Source organism: Mixophyes fleayi, chromosome 6 (assembly GCF_038048845.1).
Source record: "Mixophyes fleayi isolate aMixFle1 chromosome 6, aMixFle1.hap1, whole genome shotgun sequence".
NCBI classification, from domain to species: Eukaryota; Metazoa; Chordata; class Amphibia; order Anura; family Limnodynastidae; genus Mixophyes; species Mixophyes fleayi.
Window position 1 is genome coordinate 135,041,134 of NC_134407.1, and position 16,003 is coordinate 135,057,136.

The 16,003-nt window shown below is 40.2% G+C and overlaps 1 protein-coding gene across 2 annotated transcripts in view; it reads right to left on the reverse strand.

The window, feature by feature from the left end:
• Window positions 1-16,003, reverse strand: part of LOC142160400 (formin-H-like) — a 228,848-nt gene that overhangs the window by 91,622 nt on the left and 121,223 nt on the right. For both annotated transcript variants that reach the window (XM_075215301.1, XM_075215300.1), the window contains one exon: window positions 14,038-14,197. In XM_075215301.1, the coding sequence (XP_075071402.1) occupies window positions 14,038-14,197 (160 nt within the window). The remainder of the gene's footprint in view (window positions 1-14,037; window positions 14,198-16,003) is intronic.

Below are 16,003 nucleotides of genomic sequence, written 5' to 3' on the forward strand. Positions count from 1 at the left end.
AATTACTGTGTTAAAGCGAAAAAGAAGTGTAACTGAGCAAAAGTTAAGTGCCGATAAAAAAAAAATTGCCAACATGCCATTCTACACACGCAGTGGCAAAGAGAGAATGAGGCCTTCACCTTTGGCTATTAGTGGCAGATCCCAAAAAGTTACCGAGCCTACAATTGGTGCACAACTACTGTTACACGTCAAAGCCAAGCTGCAAGATAACAGTAAGGCATTAGAGGATAATGTTTGCTCTGATTCAGAAATGACACCAATCCCTGTGGAGAGTCCATCCAACAGTGGGATGTCTAATCGTGGGCATTCTGCTGATGTGTGCCTTAATAGCCCGAGTGTAGCCGATGATACACAAATTGAGGATGCCACTTTGGAATTAGAAGAGGATGAGAGGGAGATTTGTGTAAGCGATGAGGGCGCTAATGAGGATGTTGATGAGGATGAGGTTGTTTGTGTAAGTCCTGCACCAGTGGCAGCAGTTCTGACACGTGACAGGAAAAAGGCCATTGTCATGCCTGGGCATAAAACAAAAAAATCCACTTCTTATGTGTGGAATTATTTCTACCCAAATCCAGACAACAATTGTATAGCCATTTGTAGTGTATGTCAAGCCACAGTCAGTCAAGGGAGGGACCTTAACCATCTTGGAACCTCATCTATGTTACGCCATTTAACGAGAGTTCATGGCAAAGTGTTGGGAAAAGCTGAAAGTTCTTCCAAAAAAAATACAAGCACTCCATCATCAGCTAAGACCCTCCGCTCACCGACATCCCGACGGCTACAAAATACACCCACCACACCATCCTCATCAATATCCTCAGTAGCGCTCGGAGTTTGCCCGGCATCCCACTTATTAAGGTTGGATGACTCCTGCACTATTATTGATTCCTCTGAAGAAAGCGTTAGAAAGTTGCTGTTGCTGCTACTGGGGGTAAATCGTCAGCCCAGAGGCAGGTCAAGAAAATGAGCAGTCCTACATTTCAACAATTAACTGTGAAACAATCATTTCCTAGGGGAAGCAAATATGACAGCAGTCACCCAGTCGCCAAGCGAATCACAGACGCCATGGCTGCAATGTCAGTGTTAGATCTGCGTCCAATCTCCACAATAAACGCAGCTAGTTTTTCACAGTCAATTGAGGTTTTGTGTTCGCGTTACAGAATTCCATTGCGACACAATTTCCTCCGAAAAGCAATTCCACAACTATACCAAAAAGTGTGTAAAAATGTAGAGATTGTGCTGAAAAATGCCAATCTGCCCACTGTCCACTTAACCACAGATATGTGGATAAGTGGAAATGGGCAAACCAAAGACTATATGACTGTGACAGCCCACTGGGTTGGTCATTCACCTTCACCAGCAGGAACAGCAGCAGCATGTACACCACTACGTAACATTTGTCACAGGCAGGCCACTCTTTGTTTCACCGGCTTCACTAACAGTCATACAGCTGACAATTTTTACGCAAACTGAGAGATGTGATTAATACATGGCTTATACCACTGTGACTGTACATACAGTAGGGAAGTATTACTCTAAAAGCTAAGTGTGCTTATATATTAGAGATGTGCGCTGACCCTCGTGTTTCATTTTCAAAACTGGTGTTATTTGTAAACCGCGTTCGTATTTCGACTTTGCTACCGGTATTGCAAAAAAACGCAAAAAGTTATGGTTTCAAATATGGATTTAATTAAAATTGTAAAAAATAGGTAAAGTAATGTCATGCTGAGCTGTTTTTGCTTCAATATTACTATTTATAGCATTAATATTATTTTCCAGTCGTTTACAGTCTATTTTCTAATGACCCCTTAACAACTGTCACAATTATTACCAATTTTGGACAAAGTCTGCAGTGAGCTGTCTTAATGATGGGTTTTATTAGTGTTGATATCTCCCTTTCATTGCACACAAACCTCCATAGCAAGTTCAAACTTACTATTAAAATTGAATAAATAACCACATGGACACCAATGTAAATTTGGCAAAAGGTCACGGTTTTTATTTAAACAAAAATGGTGGTGAGAGAGCAATGCAAGTAAGCTAACAACTAATAGCAAAACCAAACAGTCTAAGGTCAAACTGCCTTTTTCAGTACTTTACCATTTATTCTCTACCATCATCTACATTTATTTCACTGCGGACCGATACTAACATTTGTACAACTGTCTGCTTCTAGAGAGATGAACGCGCTAAGTGCCTTTGACAGCTGAGAGCTTGACAAGTGAAAGTCTTCAAGTGTTCAATGCGTACGCGCACTCCTTTATATCTTACTCAGGTTTCAAAAGAAAAAGCAAGAGCAGTCCCCCACATTTTTGGGGTTGTCAGAGGTTGCAGATACGGAAGACGATTGTCAACAGTAAGGATCTATACCACTCCTTAAGTACATTTGCATTAGACTCTTTTTATTGCAAACTTCTGTAACGGCAAGCTTAGAAGACATTTGTAATATGTGGTGGATTTCATATTTAAAAGTGGAAAAGAATAGGTGCACTAACAGTGACCTAAGAGATTGCAATTACAGTACTATACACAGCCAGCATTATATGCCTCACGTGGGCAGGAGTTTGCGAGCTATTTAGCCTATCATAGCCAGGCACCTGGTATGAGATAAGATAGCTTGCTATAATAACTATTTTATTATTTTATTATTTCATATGCATACACATGATTTCTGATTTTATGTATTTTTTGTTATGTCTGTAAGTAACAGTTATTGAAAAAAGTTGCTTTATTAAGGATTTATAATGTCATTTATGTTTACATTTGCAATTTCTAATTATTTAGTTAATAAAACGGCATTTTAATTAACCTCACCAGTAACCAACTTTAACTCTCCACATATACTATTATATTTTACACTATCATTACTGTGGAGTGCTAGGAAATATTTTTTCTTTTACCCTTTTTTAAATATAAATTTCACTGCATGACCCTTTCAAAATGGACAAGTATTGAAAAATAGAAAAGATTAGATTATAATGTATAGCATTTTATTTGGGTGTGCAGCTGCGAGCTGACCCTTAGAAACACTCTTTTTTCAACATAAATTCACTGAATAACCCTTCCAAAATTGACAAGTATTGAAAAATAGAAAGATTAGAATATATAGCATTTTTTTTGGGGTGTGAAACTGCATGCTGACCCTCACACGCAAGCACCCTTTTTGTAATATGGATGACACTGAATGAGCCTTCCAAAAAGTATTGTAAAATTCTTGAAAAGATTAAAATGTCATAATATATGTATAGCCTTTTTTGGGGTGTGTAACTGCTGCTGAATCTTACACGCAAATACACAGTTTTTTTCAAGACTATTTCAGTTGTCACTGCCCCCCACAAGATTACTTTCACTAGAAAAACTTTCAATTTAAAAAGAAAGAAATCTGTTTTTTGTATTCTGCCGCTAATAGTCAGACTGCAAATGCACTGTTTTTCTCCAAGACTTAAATATACTAGTCAGTTCAGAACTGTAACTCACTCTGTATATACTGTCTACTAGTATTATATATATGCAATGCAATGCATTAACAACAACCAGTAGCAACTAGTCCATGTAAAGTGTATTTGAGATTGAAAAGCAATTGATCAGCAATCTATTCTAGCTGAACAATCTCTACTCAACTGCTTTGCAAAAATGACAGGATTATATTGCTTTCCTATGTCCCTAGTTCACCCTGAGCACTATTCTCTAGGCAGAACACCACAGCTAACCTCCTCCTTACAGGCTGTCTGTTCTAAAATGGTACTTGAGAAAACGAGGGAGGACTATATATATAAAAGATGTCGACCCAAAACTCACAAGAGGTTTGCACATTTTTTTTACCGGAAATTACATTCAGCCTCGTTTTGAGATACACGTTTGGCGGAAGAAACAGAGTCATGTTTCCCTCGGATCCCCAACATCGGATATTGTCGGATTTTACATAATCTGAAACGCTCATCTCTATTATAAATACAGCCATATTTTGCATTAGGCACAGTAAGTTCATGCCTACAGGTATCAAAGACTGAGAGGCAGCTTTTTCCCAGCACAGGACACACTGTATGTCAGAGGTTGTATGTTTATTTTTTCTTTTGTCAGTTCAACAAGTTAACCTAGGGAATGAGAAAAGATTCAACTGATATAAGTAAAACTTGGATGGGGTAATGTTTAAATCACTTAGTGAAAAGAAGTTTATCCAGGGAATAATATGTGGAGACAGTGTAAGATAGTGCTCTGTGCCGGACCAGTGGGTCTGTGGAATATTTTGTGTAGAGATGCTCGGGCTTGGTTTTTTCCAAAAACTGAGCCCACCTGAACATAGCCGATCTGAGTATCAAGCCGAGCGGTTCGGTACTTTTGCGCGCCCTCAGAGCTGAAAACGAGGCAAAATATCTTTGCTGCATCACCGGATCTTGCGAGTTTTGGATTCTATAGGTATCTCTCTCCACGGAGATCTAGTGCCATTTCACAGAGAGACACAAAAGGGGTATCAGGGTTCTTGGATGACTCCAGTGCAGTTGTGCAGCTTCATTAGAGAAAGAGGAGGGCTGGAAGTGTTCTTAAAAGTCTCCAGTCACATTCTACTGTGCCATTGCTCACCAAGAAACAAGAGAAGTGGCAGTTTTCAGTGCTGAAAGACAAATTATAGGGCTGGCAGTGTTCTTAAAAGGCTCCAGTGATATTCTACTGTGCCATAGCTCACCCAGAAACAGGAGAGGTAGCAGTGTTCAGTGCTGAAACAGAAATTCAAATAATGGGGCTGGCAGTGTTCTTGAAAGGCTCCAGTAACAATCTATTGTGCCATAGCTCACCCTGAAACAAAAGAGGTGGCACTGTGGGGCGTGGCTTGGTAGCCTTTTAGGATAGTCGCAATTCTTTCGAGCTCCCTGCACAAAGCGTTAAAATTAACGTTTACTGGTGACTTGTGGTCATCCTAACCACATATAAATAACTTAAAACACCAGGGATTATTTCCTCTTAAAAGTGCTTTCCCCCTTTGGGAGAATATGACAGTTTGGTCTCCTGTTAGCTGCAGCAAGCAGTCAACCCGAAACTTCAAAAGTCCCCAGCGGTCTTTCCAGCTGCCGAAGTGTGGGCCACCCAGCACCTGCCTCTTCCCCGCTCCAGACCTCCATAATAGTCCGGGGACACTGAGAGGCGCCACACTTGAATCGCGCTGACTCTCCCGATAAGAGGACCCTGCAGTTAGCGCATCACCCCCTATATCACCCAGGCTCTAGTCTGCTTACCTGAGATTCCCCGCTGCCTTCACTGAGCTGAGGTGATTTGGAGAAGCAGGGCCGGAAGTCCCTAGACGCCATTGTCGCCTTCTTTTCCAGGGAGCTGAGCCCTGCGGTGTCTGCTGGGAATCCTTCAGAGGCACAGAGGAGGGCGGAATATCGCTGCACTGATAAGAAGAAACTTTCTTCTAAACACACACAGCTGATCTCAGCGACTCTCCCTCTTACCTCCTACACCATTCATATGTGATCTTCTCCTCTCGGGATCCAGTGTGTTTAAGCATTTTGCCCTTCTCTGCCTCACCTCAGAAAGCTCCATATGCCAGTGAACTGGTCAGTACCTCTCAATTAACACTTTGTTCAATTAAAGTGGCTCGCTAGACACAAGGTTAATTGATAAAACATCACAGAGTTTCTACACAGCTTTCCTCTGCAGGCATCAATTGACAAAGCCTGCCACCTAGTGACGGTTTCTGATATTATTTTGAAAATCCTTTTGACATATTAAATCTTCACTTATTCCATGGTGATCTCACCCTTTATTCAAAGAATGCCTCTCTACTAGTAAAATTCGTGGTGTGGGAAGAGGCACTATATTTATTTGATCAAATATTTGCTACCCACCAAGCAGTGATCCCTAGAGAAGAGAGGAGGATAGAGGAGTTTTTTTTTTTTTTCAATATTTGGCACTCCAAGTGCTTTTTGGGTGTCCCCCATTATTTTGCCTAAATATTTCTGGCTGTCAAAATTACTATCTGTCAGCAGTATGTACCAAATAATTTTTAGCACTCCCCAGTGCTTTTGGGGTGTCCCCCATAATTGTGCATAAATATTTCTGGCTGTCAAAATAACTATCTGTCAGCAGTATCTTACCAAATAATTTTTAGCACTACAAGTTCTTTGGGCTCAGAATGGATTCAAAGCAGTCCACATATGATCAGAATGAGCAACCAGGTTCTGTCACCAGTCCTGATGTTAGTGTTCCCAGTACGTCATCTGGGCAAGGCGATGTCAAACTACACAGTGTTTCAAAATCAGTCCAAAAAACAAAAACAAAAAGAAAAATTACTGTGTTGAAGTGAAAAAGAAGTGTAACTGAGCAAAAGTTAAGTGCCGATAAAAAAAAAATTGCCAACATGCCATTCTACACACGCAGTGGCAAAGAGAGAATGAGGCCTTCACCTTTGGCTATTAGTGGCAGATCCCAAAAAGTTACTGAGCCTACAATTGGTGCACAACTACTGTTACGCGTCAAAGCCAAGCTGCAAGATAACAGTAAGGCATTAGAGGATAATGTTTGCTCTGATTCAGAAATGACACCAATCCCTGTGGAGAGTCCATCCAACAGTGGGATGTCTAATCGTGGGCATTCTGCTGATGTGTGCCTTAATAGCCCGAGTGTAGCCGATGATACACAAATTGAGGATGCCACTTTGGAATTAGAAGAGGATGAGAGGGAGATTTGTGTAAGCGATGAGGGCGCTAATGAGGATGTTGATGAGGATGAGGTTGTTTGTGTAAGTCCTGCACCAGTGGCAGCAGTTCTGACACGTGACAGGAAAAAGGCCATTGTCATGCCTGGGCATAAAACAAAAAAATCCACTTCTTATGTGTGGAATTATTTCTACCCAAATCCAGACAACAATTGTATAGCCATTTGTAGTGTATGTCAAGCCACAGTCAGTCAAGGGAGGGACCTTAACCATCTTGGAACCTCATCTATGTTACGCCATTTAACGAGAGTTCATGGCAAAGTGTTGGGAAAAGCTGAAAGTTCTTCCAAAAAAATTACAAGCACTCCATCATCAGCTAAGACCCTCCGCTCACCGACATCCCGACGGCTACAAAATACACCCTCCACACCATCCTCATCAATATCCTCAGTAGCGCTCGGAGTTTGCCCGGCATCCCACTTATTAAGGTTGGATGACTCCTGCACTATTATTGATTCCTCTGAAGAAAGCGTTAGAAATTTGCTGTTGCTGCTGCTGGGGGTAAATCGTCAGCCCAGAGGCAGGTCAAGAAAATGAGCAGTCCTACATTTCAACAATTAACTGTGAAACAATCATTTCCTAGGGGAAGCAAATATGACAGCAGTCACCCAGTCGCCAAGCGAATCACAGACGCCATGGCTGCAATGTTAGTGTTAGATCTGCGTCCAATCTCCACAATAAACGCAGCTAGTTTTTCACAGTCAATTGAGGTTTTGTGTTCGCGTTACAGAATTCCATTGCGACACAATTTCCTCCGAAAAGCAATTCCACAACTATACCAAAAAGTGTGTAAAAATGTAGAGATTGTGCTGAAAAATGCCAATCTGCCCACTGTCCACTTAACCACAGATATGTGGATAAGTGGAAGTGGGCAAACCAAAGACTATATGACTGTGACAGCCCACTGGGTTGGTCATTCACCTTCACCAGCAGAAACAGCAGCAGCATGTACACCACTACGTAACATTTGTCACAGGCAGGCCACTCTTTGTTTCACCGGCTTCACTAACAGTCATACAGCTGACAATTTTTACGCAAACTGAGAGATGTGATTAATACATGGCTTATACCACTTGGACTCTCCCCAGGGTATGTCATTTCTGATAACGCCAACAATATAGTGCGAGCATTACAGCCCGGTGATTTCCAACACATTCCCGGTTTTGCTCACACCATCAACTTGGTGGTGCAGAGCTTCCTACGAAATAACCGTGAGGTGCAGGAGATGCTTTTGGTGGCCCGTAAAATTTCAGGCCATTTCAGGCATTCAGCCACAGCATGTAGGAGATTACAGCAGCTCCAAGAGCAGTTTAACTTTCCCTGCCACCAACTTAGGCAAGAGGTGGTAACTAGGTGGAATTCCACCCTGTACATGCTTCAGAGGATGGAGGAACAGCGCAAAGCAATCCAAGCATATTGCACAAGCCATGACATTGGGAAAGGAGGGGGGATGTATTTCACTCTTGCACAGTGGGGAATCCTTTCAGTGCTGTGCAAGGTGCTGAAACCATTTGAAGTTGTGACGTGTGAGGTGAGTGCAGACTCTGCTAGTTTGAGCCAAGTCATTCCTTTAATTAGACTATTGGAAAAGCAGCTTGAGAAAATGAAGGAGGAGCTGAAAGCAAGCAATTCAGCAAAGTATGTTGGCCTTGTCGATCAAGTACTTCATTCGCTTCACAATGATCCTCGAGTTATTAAGATCTTGAACTCGGATCAGTACGTTTTGGCCACTTGCTTGATCCAAGGTTTAAGACCTACATTGAGTCTTTACTTGTAAATGAGCGAGATGTGAACTTTGCAAGGAGCTATTGCTCAGCAAGATGGCCGCTGAACTGGGCCTTGGCTTGACGACGTGTCCCCCTTCACTTTCTCAAGCTGCTGCTCCTCGTAAAAAATTACATTTCCCAAAAAGAAGCAGGGAAGACGCAGGGGGCAGACCAGAACAATTTAACATCTGGGCTGGTTTGAAGGATTTTTCAAAAAAATGTGTGACCCTGCCCATAACTCCATCCAATACGAGTATCAACATGCAAATGATTTTGGAGGAATATTTTCAAGAGGTAATTGATATGGAAATGTCAGACAGTTCCTTTTACTTACTGGGAAGAAAAGCAGGCCATTTGGAAACCCATGTACAAACTTGCTTTGCAATACTTAAGTTGCCCAGCCTCCAGTGTGTACTCTGAATGAGTGTTCAGCACAGCAGGGAACTTAGTTAGTGATCGCCGTAGAAGGTTACTTCCCAAGTGGAGAAAAATGTGGAGAAAATGATGTTCATAAAAATGAACTACATCTTCCACGAGGAAGGCCTTCACCATCCAAGACATCCAAGCACTGACTGTTCTCTAATGGCGGATTCAAGAGCGATGAATTGATAGTCTGTGATGATGACGTACACACTGATGAGGGTGAGGATGAAGCTGAAGATGATGACGATAACATCTTTTTTAAACTTTCTATGTAAGTGTAGGGTGCAATCTACCCCCAATGAGGAAAGGGACTTGTGGCATTTTCATTTCACGTATCGGCTTGAATGGCTGCTGTTTGGGCAATTTCTCCTTAAGGGTAGGGTGTTATAGACAGAGAGACCCCAAACTGGCTTTCTCCATTTTAATTAATATTGTACAGTCTATAACGGCTGAATTTTTTTTTATTTTATACAAGTGGAGGGGGGCCTAGAGAGACCGAAACCAAACTGGCTTTCTCCATTTCAATTATTATTGTACAGTCTATTAGGACTGAATTTTTTTGTATTTTCGACAAGTGGAGGGGGGCCTAGAGAGCCAGAAACCAAACTGGCTTTGTCCATTTCAATTAATATTGTACAGTCTATAACGGCTGAATTTGTTGGTTTTTTCAACAAGTGGAGGGGGGCCTATAGAGACAGAAAGCAAACTGCCTTTTTCCATTTCTTTACATATTTAACTATAAGTGTAGGGTGTAATATACATCCAAAGACGATGGCTGCATTGCCAATGTGCATAGATGGAATGGAAGACAATCTATTTTGTGTGTAGAATAAATGTAGGCCTACCTACCAGGAATTAAACTGTTTTTTTGATAATTTATTAGCTTTACAATTAGATTTCTTATCTATGAAACAGGTGGAGCACTAAATTGGGTTATTTTAGGCCCAAAAACATTGATTTTCCAACTAAATAGCAAAGCAAAACCAAACAAAACCAAAACCTAAACACACAATGGCGGTTTTGCAAAACCAAAACCAAAACACAACGGTAATCCAGATTCAAAACCGAATACAAAACCAAAACACCAAACATCTCTAGTTTAGATATTAGACCCCAACATTCTGATACAGAGATGGGTCATGGAGTATTCATGAAACCCGACGCTCCTTCTCGCCTTCCTCCCTCCCTGACGATAATTTTCTGTAGTATGCTCAACTATTTACGAAATGAACGTTCCCTCTGTAGTTTATTACCTTTCTTTCGACATTCACCTTTGTTTCTAAAAGTGACAACACTATAGCAGTATGTCTACTACAATAGACACACACTCACTGCTTAACACACTTTAGTCCTCTTCCCCGATACCACTACCCTCTTATACAATTACTCTTCTATGACCAAATGTAATAGAATTGTAATGTATATGTATCTTCAGCTACTCAAAATTTGCCTCATACACCCCCCAAGCACAGAGACAGTTTTTTTTTTCTCCGTCTCTTTCCACTCCGGTTCCTAAAACTCGAAATGAGTTCAGAACCTTACTCCCTTTTTCTTTCACCCCTCTATGTATGTCCCTCAACCCATTTGTCCTGCGGTATATGGAACCACAAGTCACTCATCTCCAATTATTTTCTCAGCGATCTACACTTTTCAAACCACTGTGAAGCTTAGACTTCTCACGTTGAATGTCAACGGGCTAAATTCCCCCACAAATAGGACAATAGCCCACCAATTTATTAAGAGACAGAACCCAGATATAGTCCTTCTTCAAGAGACCCATTTTAAAGACCGGCACCCTTCACTTGCATCTAAACTCTACCCACACGCTTTCTATTCCTCTTCCAGTGCGAAACGCCGTGGCAACGCTATTCTAATACATCAAAGAGTACCCCTAACCATAGACTCCATGGTCACAGATCCATGTGGTAGATTTCTCAATCAAACTACTATAACGATAGCCTCAGTCTATGCCCCGAACGTGTGGCAGGGAGCTTTCTATTCCAGTTTCTTTCAGCAAAACTCCTCATTCACGAGTATGATTACCATTGTCGGGGGAGATTTTAATGCCATCCTTGACAATTCACTAGACTGATCTCGACCCAAGCAAATACATTCCACACAATCCAGAGATTCGACAAGACTGAAAACACAACTACATTTGCATAATCTGTATGACGCTTGGCGTCTGACATATCCCTCTTCCAGATCATATACACATTATTCACCTCCTCATGACTTGTACACGAGAATTGACTACTTTTTTGTAGACCACCTGACTACACAGAAAATAGATGAGGTTCAATTACTCCCTGTTTCTTGGTCTGACCACAACGCGGTGGAATTGACACTTCGTATACCTCAACAAAACGACACTCACCCAAAATGGAGACTAAATGAAACCCTTCTGCTTAAAAAAAAACATATCTTAGAGATAACACAAGCAACTACAGAATATGTTTCCCTTAATTCTTCTCCAGATATATCTTAAGCGATTCTGTGGAAGGCACATAAGGCCACAATACGAATAACTATTATTAGTATGTCCTCAAAACAAAAAAAAGAGGAAATCAATCGTATAAAATCCTTAGAATTAGACATTCACCGAACCACACTTCTCCATCAGCAGCACCCTAAAAGACGTATTTATTTAAAATTGTTATCTCTTAAAGGCCAATTGAATCAAATTATTTAAAAAAAAGCGGCCAAAACCCTGCTATGGCTGAAACAAAAATATTATGAGAAGGGCGATAAGGCAGATTCTATTTTAGCGCGCAAATTAAAAGCTAGGCGAATGCAGAATAGAATCTCTTCTATAAAATCTTCTACAGGCTCATTACTATATAACCCAAAACATATAGCACATAGATTTTGAGAATATTACGAATACTTATATAATATCATCCCGGACATCATAGACCCCCTCCTTCTAAAAGGCAGCACCGCTTTAAATTTAAGCTGCGAAGACGCCGAACTTCTGCGAGTTGAAAAAACCGGGGTATGATACATTTACCCCCTGGTCTGGTCTACTGTAAAAGAATTGACCAAAATTAGTGACACCTCTGCCGTAACTCCACATGATTCTACTATCAACTATCAACATCCAAAGAATGGTGGAGAATTATTATTATTATTTTTAATGATATAAAGACAACAGTTTTATTAACAAAGAACGTTGCTTGTAGAAGTAATGTAAGCATGGATGTCTGATTAGACGTGTATATGTATTACTCAAACCTTCCACTTTGCTGCTGTTTCATCAGTATTGCACAAAGTGTTTGGCATCTGTACTTTACGTCAAAGGTACCTAGCTATATTTACATTTTTTTTGAGGTTGGGGCAATTCGAAACTCAGTAATGACCTTGTTTTTTGCTGTAAATGTCAATGGCTCTTTTTAGTGCATTGTCTGGAACAAGATCCGATATACTCATGTCAGAGTGATCACAGCCAATTTTTGGATGCCTGGCGGATTTACCCTTCTGAAGAATGTTTTCAATCATCCTTTCAATTGCTACTCTCTCGTACGTGTGACCACATACTTTGTTTTTCACTGGGTTCACCATCTCCAAATTTGTTATAGGTGTTTTCTGGGTGACGGCGATATACTCGTCTTCATCTTTCAAAGCTACATCTGCTGGGACTGGTGACACACCCATTTGTTTTCTCGGATCTCTTGGCTGTTCTTTAAACTGGACATATTTATCGGCCTGCATCAGGGCCTCCTCTGTAATATTCTTCTGAAGCGCAGTGTATCTCTCATGTACAAGCTCTCTTAATTCCGGGATCTCATCCGGTGAGTCACATTTTAACTTAAGTATGGTCTCCTCAACTGCATCTATATATTGGTTTAAATCTCTTTAATGCAGCATATTCTAACATGATGGATTTCAAGCTGCATACATGTTCCGTGTCACAGTCTGTCTAAAGCAGATCTAATGCCACTCCAGTTATACTATCCATTCATGTGTTTACATAAGTTTGACAGTTCTTCAGGGTGCTATCCACAGAGAAGGAGGATATTAAAGATGCAGCACAAGCAGACATGCTTTGATAATGTAGAGTTCATTGACAGCACTGTTGGGCTTAAGGCACTTAAGCCACAAAAATGCCACTCCTTGTCGCTGGAGCACGTGGTTTGTTAAACTGTACATGTCCTTTTCAATACCTCACATAAGGGTGGGTGGGAGTGCCAAAGGACAATTCCATCTTGCACCACTTTTGCTTTTTTTCTGACACTGCTGTTTGATAATGTTTCCTAGATGTGCTATGAAATGCTGTGTGCTTGTGTTGTTGCTTTGTCGCTTAGCATTAAGCCAGCTTGCTGCAGTCTTTGTCCAAAAGTGTATCAAAATAATATTGTGACCTGTAAGGTGGTTAAAATTGACTGGAAATGACTGGAAATTAGTGTTATTGATGTTAATAAAAAAGTAATAAAAAAGTATCAACAAAAAAAAGAGCAACATTAAAAAAAATATTTTCGACATAGAGTATATATAAGATAAACTAAACAGTATTTTAGGAGAAAAGTTTATCCACAAGTGTCACCCCTTTTACAAGGGAGAATAGGAAGGAGGCGTGCACATTGCAATGCGCTTTGCAGACATAGTGTATAGTTGAACATAAAAGGAACCAGTGTAGCTCCACATTTTTTGGGATTTGAAATTAGCTTTGCAAACAACTAGTTAAAATGAAAAAAATATATAAAATTCTGCAGGTCCTGGTACAAATCCAATACTTCAGTAGATTAGGAAACAAAGGTTCTCTGAATGTTATGCCCATTCATTGGATGGAGTTCTAGTGATACTGTCTCACTCCTTTACAGCTGTTATTTATGCATTGAGGTTTTTTTGTCATTTTTATTGGCTGGAATGAAATATTTTGAATAATTGTTATATGTACATACATATATAATTTGTATACTGTTCCAGTATATTTGTTGAAAATTAAAATCAATAGTTTTTAAACAATACAAAATCTGCTGGGGACTTTATTTATTTTACAATGTTATGGAATTTTTTTTTAGCAATTTGGTTATTAATTCTCTGAGTGGATTATTTTAAGTGAGCAGAGAGCCGAAATGTAAATATTTTAATATGACTTCATTTTAATGTTATAATGAGATAAAAATAACTTACTAAAATTATGTGCAATCATCTTATCTAAAAGAATGTTTGAATTCTTTGAAATATCAGATTCTGAAACAGCTGAAACATCGCTGGATTGGAATTGATGCAAAATTCTTTGGGTATCAATTTTCTTCTGAAGCGAGTTCTGTGCCCACATGGATTTATGGATCTGAGGGAAATATATACATATGTTAAATAACTCAACATTTTGGGGAACATTTTATTTTTTTTCATTATTTTGCAAAATAACTTTTACTAAGTGCAGAATGTGTTTTAATTGCAGCAACTTGTATATACGTTTGTTAGCATAAAAATTGTGAAATTCCTAAACATAGCATTATAGTTTCTCTCTGCTATTAACAATGTTTTATCCCCCTTTAGGACCACATCTGTCTCCCAATGCACACTACATGGCCAAAAGTATGCGAACACCTGAACATCATATTGATATGTGGTTGTTGAACACCTCATTCCAAAACCATGTGCATTAATATTAGAGATGGGCGGGTCCGGTTCCCCGAGAACCGAACCCACCCGAACTTTGCCTATCTGAGTACCGAGCTGCGAGCTGAGTAACTCGGTACTCTCCCACCCACTCCGAATCCAAATCGAGGCCGAACGTCGTCGGATCTCGGAGCTCGGTTCTCGCAATACTTAAACATTATAAATACACGCCTCCACAGCAGTCCATCGTCGTTTGACAGAGGGAGAGAGCAGGGTGTAGTCACAGGCTGATTAGAGCAGGGACAGAGAATCTAATATTCTTCTTGCAATTGCTCTAACAAAAATCGCTAGAGAAGAGAGGAGGATAGAGGTTTATTATTTTTTGTTAATATTTGGCACTCCCCAGTGCTTTTGGGATGTCCCCCATAATTATGCATAAATATTTCTGGCTGTCAAAAGTCATATCTGTCAGCAGTATCTACCAACTAATTTTTAGCACTCCTCAGTGCTTTTGGGGTGTCCCCCATAATTGTGCATAAATATTTCTGGCTGTCAAAAGTCATATCTGTCAGCAGTATCTACCAACTAATTTTTAGCACTCCTCAGTGCTTTTGGGGTGTCCCCCATAATTGTGCATCAATATTTCAGGCTGTCAAAAGTCATATCTGTCAGCAGTATCTACCAACTAATTTTTAGCACTCCTCAGTGCTTTTGGGGTGTCCCCCATAATTGTGCATCAATATTTCAGGCTGTCAAAAGTCATATCTGTCAGCAGTATCTACCAACTAATTTTTAGCTCTCCTCAGTGCTTTTGGAGTGTCCCCCATAATTGTGCATAAATATTTCTGGCTGTCAAAAGTCATATCTGTCAGCAGTATCTACCAACTAATTTTTAGCACTCAGTGCTTTTGGGGTGTCCCCCATAATTGTGCATAAATATTTCTGGCTGTCAAAAGTCATATCTGTCAGCAGTATCTACCAACTAATTTTTAGCACTCCTCAGTGCTTTGGGGTGTCCCCACTAATTGTGCATAAATATTTCTGGCTGTCAAAAGTCATATCTGTCAGCAGTATCTACTAAATATTTTTTAGCACTCCTCAGTGCTTTTGGGGTGTCCCCCCTAATTGTGCATAAATATTTCTGGCTGTCAAAAGTTATATCTGTCAGCAGCATCTTACGAAATAATTTTTACCACTACAAGTGCTTTGCAGTCAGAATGGATTCAAAGAAGTCCACATATGATCAGAATGAGCAACCAGGTTCTGTCACCAGTCCTGATGTTAGTGTTCCCAGTATGTCATCTGGCCAAGGCGATGTCAAACAACAGAGTGTTTCCAAATCAGTGCAAAAAACAAATTTTTTTTTACTGTGTTGAAAGTGAAAAGAAGTGTTACTGAGCAAAAGTTAAGTGCCGATAAAAAAAAAAATTGCCAACATGTCATTCTACACACGCAGTGGCAAAGAGAGAATGATGCCTTCACGTTTGTCTATTAGTGGCAGATCCAAAAATGTTACCGAGCCTACAAGTGG